The 6,000-nt window shown below is 45.6% G+C and overlaps 1 protein-coding gene across 7 annotated transcripts in view; it reads left to right on the top strand.

Annotated features, from left to right (window-relative positions):
* The first annotated feature begins 304 nt into the window (after positions 1-304).
* The window catches only part of Mon2 (MON2 homolog, regulator of endosome-to-Golgi trafficking), an 80,431-nt gene continuing 74,735 nt past the window's right edge, over positions 305-6,000 (top strand). For 6 of the 7 annotated variants that reach the window (XM_021173736.1, XM_029482364.1, XM_021173735.1 and 3 more), the window contains exon 1: positions 427-942. In XM_021173736.1, coding sequence (XP_021029395.1) covers positions 832-942 — 111 coding nt within the window. In that variant the 5' untranslated portion in view covers positions 427-831. Of the gene's footprint in view, positions 943-6,000 lie in introns of all 7 variants that reach the window. The other variant, XM_029482362.1, reaches the window with a different exon arrangement.

Below are 6,000 nucleotides of genomic sequence, written 5' to 3'. Positions count from 1 at the left end.
CGATTTGTATAACTCCGCATGATTGTCGTTTAGGTTCCCCAGGCCGGGGAGGTAGGAGCAAGACGCTGATTTGTGTTTTAAGTCAGGGGGATGGGGATCAAGGAGGCAGAAGTGACGGACAAGACAAATTCATTTTTTTAAAAAAAGCAAATATTTATAGAAGAGAATGGATCACAAACAGACGTAGGGAGACACCTCCGATCATCCCCAGGTTACCAGCCAGGCAAAAGGAAGCAGGACGCGCCTGCGCAGCTGTGCGGGCCACCTGCGTGGACGGCGGGGGCGGGGTCCGCGCTGCCCAGCTGGAGCTCGTCCTGGGCTTCTCGCTCGGCCCCGCCCCTCCAGAGACTCGCCTCCGGATTGGCTCGGGCGGGGGCGGGGCCCGGAGTCCGGAAGTGCGGCTGACGTGTCCGGGCCGCGCTCGGAATTGTGGGCGACTGGGCTAATGGCGTCGGCGGGTTTGGGCACCCGGGGCGGGCATCGCTGAAGCTTGTGGCCAGCTCGGCCGGTGACGCCCGCCGTGGCCAGGCCCCGCGGCAGCGGGAGGGACCTGCCCGTCTGGTGGGCTCCTGAGCCGGCGCCGGTGGAGCCTGGTGGGGCTGCACGGCTGCGGGCAGGTTTCGGCGAGCCGCCGGCGGCGGTGCGGGGCGGCCCGGGGGGAACTCGGGCACGCCTCGGGAGACGCAGCCCGGCTCCGGCCGTGCGCCCGCCGAGCCCTGGGCCCCGGCTGCGGAAGACTGAGGAGCCGCCGGCTGGCTGCGGGCCGCGCAAGCTGCTGACAGTGCCTGCTTGGAAGTGCTGGTCCCAGATCGGCGGTGACCTGGAGGGACCATGTCCTGCACCAACAGCCCCGAGGCTGTGAAGAAGCTGCTGGAGAATATGCAGAGCGACCTGCGGGCCTTGTCACTAGAATGCAAGAAGAAGTTCCCACCTGTCAAGGAGGTAGGTCCCAGGCGACGTCAGGGGCGGGCGGGGGTGGGGGGGACGTCAGGAGCGCTCCCTGGTCCTCATAGACCGCTTTCCTCGATTCCCCAACACCTATACTAATTTTCATTCCGCCAGTTAAGTTTGGTGATTGCCCAACAAATACTGTTCGTAGAATTCTTTTGAGAGTTCCAAGGAGATTTGATTTCTTCCATTCTCTTGTTATGTTTATTTCGGAGCGAAGTTCCTTGAGTGAGCCGGTTTGGTGACACTCGAGTCAGGTATATTGCTCCTAAGAATGAGTATCCACCGCTGTAGCGGAATCCGTACTCTACACTTAGGTGGGCATAGTGTGTGGGAACATTTCCTTCTTGTCTGTGTTATTCAGCCCACCTAAAAATCTCATCGTCGTGATAAACTAGAGCCTCAAATTACAGCAAATGGTCAAGGCCTACGATAACCATGTTAAGCCCTGCACAAGCAGTATTCTAGTAGGATGCTTCGCAAAACAAATGCACCTGAGTATATATAGCCTCTTGGGTGCATAAGTTTGTTGTTGTTGTTGTTTTTCAGCTGTAGAATAGCTGAAAAAATGTGGTACCAGTATAGGAGGCCGGGTGTGGTAGCCAAACTTTTAACTCCAATACTCAGATGCAAGCGGATCTCTGTGAGTTAGAGAGTGGACACCAGGACAACCAGGGTACATAAAGAGACCTTGTTTCCAAAACCGATGGTGGTGGTGGTGGTGATGATGACTGGGGCTCACAGGACGAGTATCAGGAAGCTCAATGTATGCTAATAAAAATTTCCAGATATTGAATTGAAAAATTGAGTTTAGTCACTAATGCCTGATTTTTTTTCTTTTAAGATTCCATTTTTGTTGAAATATTTTAAGAACTGCCCTTTCACATTTTAAAACTATTGTAGTTCAGGGGGCAGGCTCAGCAGTTAAGAGCACTTTCTGCTTTTCCAGAAGTCCCTTCCAGAAGTCCCTTGTTCAATTCCCAGCACCTACATGGTGGCTCACAATCTTGTATAATTCCAGTTTCAAGGGATCTGACCTCTTTCTTCTGGCCTCCAAAGACACCAGGCACACATGTGGTGTGCAGGCATACGTACAAGCAAAACACCCATACAAATAAAACAAAAATGAATACATCTTTAAAAAAACTTTAAAAATAATGTAGTTCAAAGATATGTAAAAATAGTTAATTTTATTTCCTAGTTAATATAGCTTACTTAGTATACCCGAAGTTTATCATACTACTTGCTATTGAATGTTACAGAGTGAGTTCATATTTTTCTATTTACAACTATCTTTATGCAGACTGTAAGAAGTTTTATCATTAGAACTTGACTAGTAAAGTTTAGAATGCAGACTTGTCAGGAATCTTGAAGTTTTCCGTGAGTGCCTTGCTTCTACCTGTTTGTTCCAGTTTCTTTAAAGAGCTACTACCCAAGATGGAGGTCGTAGGTATCACTGTGAGGAAGATACTATGTTTTATTTCAGAGAACGACTAATTTGCTTTGGCATTGATTTTCTTTGTTGTCTCTGTATCATCTGTCTGTTGAAAGTTACAGCAGATAATTTTAAAGAACTAGGGTGTTTTACCAGCTTTGATGGGTCATACCTGTAATTCCAGCTTCTAGGACGATGAGGCTGGAGGGTGGACATGAATTTGAGGCCAGCCTGGGGCTAGAGAGTGGGATCCTGTTGAAATATCCCCACCCCTGCACATGTGTGCTTGTTCTCTTTCACTCTCTCTGTCTCTCTCTCAGTCTGTCTCTCTTTCTCTCTGTCTCTCTGTCACATACACACACAGACATACACACCGTGCAGAAACAGAGAGGTAATTTTTACTGTAAAAACCGTATAGAAAACATCAAATCCAGCTGGGCATGGTGGCACACGCCTTTAGTCCCAGCACTTGGGAGGCAGAGGCAGGTGAATTTCTGAGTTCGAAGCCAGTCTGGTCTACAAAGTGAGTTCCAGGACAGCTAGGGCTACACAGAGAAACCCTGTCTCTGAAAAAAAAAAAAAAAAAAAAAGAAAAGAAGAAAGAAACCATCAATCCCTACTGTACTTTCAGCGTAATTTATAGAGCTGTGTCTCCTCTGTGCTATCGGCTTCTGTGCTTTAACCTTGGAATTGAATTGATATCTTCTGTGGTATTTATATTGGGAAAATCTTCCAGCAGGTAAGTTACAGAGTTCTAGAACTCACCGCATTCCTAGCCCTGGAGCTCTCATGACAGCTCCTTAGTTTCTCCTAGAGCACTGCCCAGACAGCTACTTAGTAATGGCTTCCAGCCTTGCAAGCATCATTCTCCTGATTGTCTCTAAGATACCATCTCGTTTATGCTGCATGTTCCATAAGGATTTGCTGAGTGAGAGTCTTCCTGGGGCTGGACAGATGGCTCAATGGTTAAGAGCACTGGCTGTTCTTCCAGAGGACCTGGGTTGATTCCCAGCACCCATATGGCGCTCTAAACTCTGTTACTTGAATTGAAGAGGACCGGATGCCCTCCTCCGGCCTTCACTGGCACCGGGCACATGAGATCCACATACAGGCAGACTTACACTGTCACACCTGGTGATAAGCACCTCTACTACAGAGCCATCCTGCAGACCCCATCTCTCTTGATATCACAGAATCCACAAAGCATAAATAACAAATAGTGGTTCTAGGCTGTGTACTTTCAAGGTTTTCTGTTATTATCTGGCGCCGTGGCAGAGTTTTTGCCTAAATCAGAAGTTCCCCATGGCAGAGCTTTGGTTCTGTGTTAATTGGTGGCTGCTGAAGACCTGGTGACAGAATGCCTTCTATTGCCACAGCAGGGTTCTCTGTCCTTTTATTAGGGATCTGAGGCGAAGGTTCTTGCCTCTGTGTGTGGATTCTGAGTTCATTTTCAGGACAGTGAAGAAGAGAGGCTGGCTAATCTAACTGTGCTTAGTTGAAAGCTGTTTTAGTGTAGAAGTTTATAATGTAGTAGTTATTTCCTCCATGAGGGTGGTCTTTCTCTCACGAGTAAAATAGTATAAATTCCTGTCTTATGTTTTGAAATCATAATAGAGACAAATACATAAGTATTTGCATTGTATTGATTACTTAATGGCATTGTGCTTTGATCACATAGAAATAAAGACACTGTGTATGACTTCAAATCATCTTTAGTCTTTTTCTCTCTTTCTCCAAGGTAGCTTACTTTTAACCAAGAGCAAAGCAAATTTGTGCTACTCGTTAGTCCAGACCACCTTATTAATCTCTTATGAATAAAACATGGGAAAAAACGTAACGAAAATAGAAACTATCTTTCTCTTCATGAAATGAGTTTGATCGGATAAAATATAACCTTTACAACAGTGTAGGAAAGTTTGCATCTTTTAACATGCCACTTTAAATATTTTATAGTGAGGCACACTTAGAACCTAGCACTTAGAAGGCTGAGGCAGGAGGATCTCAAGTTCTATACCAGACTGAGCTACATCACCAGACTCTGTCTCAGAAGAAAACGAAGGCAGGCGTAGTATCACCTACAGCACTTGGGAGGCAGAAGTGGTTGAGGCCTGCCTGATCTACATAGTTTCAGGCTGGCCTGGGCTACATAGTAAGACACTGTCTCAAAGAACTAAATCAGTACTTCTGTAAGTTTCCTCTTCTCATAATAGCATCCTACAGATGCCTCGCTGTTACCATTGCCTGTCTACATCATTACTTAGGCTATTGACTGTTCTTCCCCCTGACACTTTCTCATTTTGAGATTTGTAGCACACTGTGAGTGTGTCTCCTCTCTCAGGAGTCCTGTTGTTCATGTGTGAGCGCATCCTGGTTTGTCTCCAAGGCTTTCCTCATGCTCTTCCCTGCTTGCTGCCACTCCCCTGGCCTTTGGCCTTACTGTGATGCCAGGGCTTTATCTGTGTCATCCACTCTGGTTTCCGTCAGCCTGTGTAACACCTACCAGGATATCTCCCACATAGTTCAGATAGACTTCTTGTCACTGAACCACCTCTGTGTTAGTATGCCCTAGTCCTTTGTCTTGTTATGGTTACATCATTTGCTTATGTTACTGTGTAAGGCTGCCTTGGCTCTCCTGCTGCCTCCTGTCCTTACTAGCTTTCTTTTCCTTCCCTATTTTCTCATGTACTATCCTACACCGGGTTTTAATATCATACCTGACTTTTGATGTGTATCAAGGACATAAGTAAATTAGCACTCTTGTTTGCTACCATGTGATCATTAAGTTTCTTAGGATAGCACTCATACCTGCTTGACCCCCAAACCAAAAAACCTTTCTCTTAATCTTATTACATAAGTTATTTTTTTTGTTCTTTCTTTCTTTCTTTCTTTCTTTCTTTCTTTCTTTCTTTCTATCTTGTTTGTTTTTCGAGACAGGGTTTCTCTGTGTAGCCCTGGCTGTCCTGGAACTCACTCTGTAGACCAGGCTGGCCTTGAACTCAGAAGACCTCCTGTCTCTGCCTCCCAAGTGCTGGGACTAAAGGTGTGCACCACCACTGCCTGGCATAAACTATTTTCTTTATCTCTTACATTTTACCTTCTGTTGTACTTTTGAGTTTTTCCTGCTTTTTTGTAAGGATTACTATTGCATCACATCTAATCCAGCCACTATAGCATAAAACTGTATACCTGGGACTTATGAACTAGAGCCTTTATTGAAGTTTAAAGTTGGAAGAAAAGGCTGGGAAAGAGAAAGGCGCACTGTATGGATATTAGCCACCTCTCTGCACCCTGCACTCCAGCCTTCCATTACTAACTAAAGAAAGTGTATTTCTTAGAAACCATGAGTTTGGAATAAAATGTCATGTGGTAGTTGAAACTGTAATTGTAGGATAATTGAATGTTACAGAACATCTTTTTGGTTTCAATTGTAATTGTTTTATGAGCACATTGTCCCTTAAGGGGCGTTCTGAGCCCTTTTAGCACTCTCAGGTGTGTATTTGGCTTTATCTCCTAGCATTTGCCTGACAGGTAAAAAGTCTCAAGGCATCCCCATACTTCCTTTGTGTCTCTTGAATACATTATACTATCTAAGTTGAAAATCAGTTAAATTTCACAGT

The sequence above is a fragment of the Mus caroli genome, chromosome 10 (genome assembly GCF_900094665.2).
Source record: "Mus caroli chromosome 10, CAROLI_EIJ_v1.1, whole genome shotgun sequence".
Lineage (NCBI taxonomy): Eukaryota > Metazoa > Chordata > Mammalia > Rodentia > Muridae > Mus > Mus caroli.
This window is presented reverse-complemented; position numbering and strand designations above follow the sequence as displayed.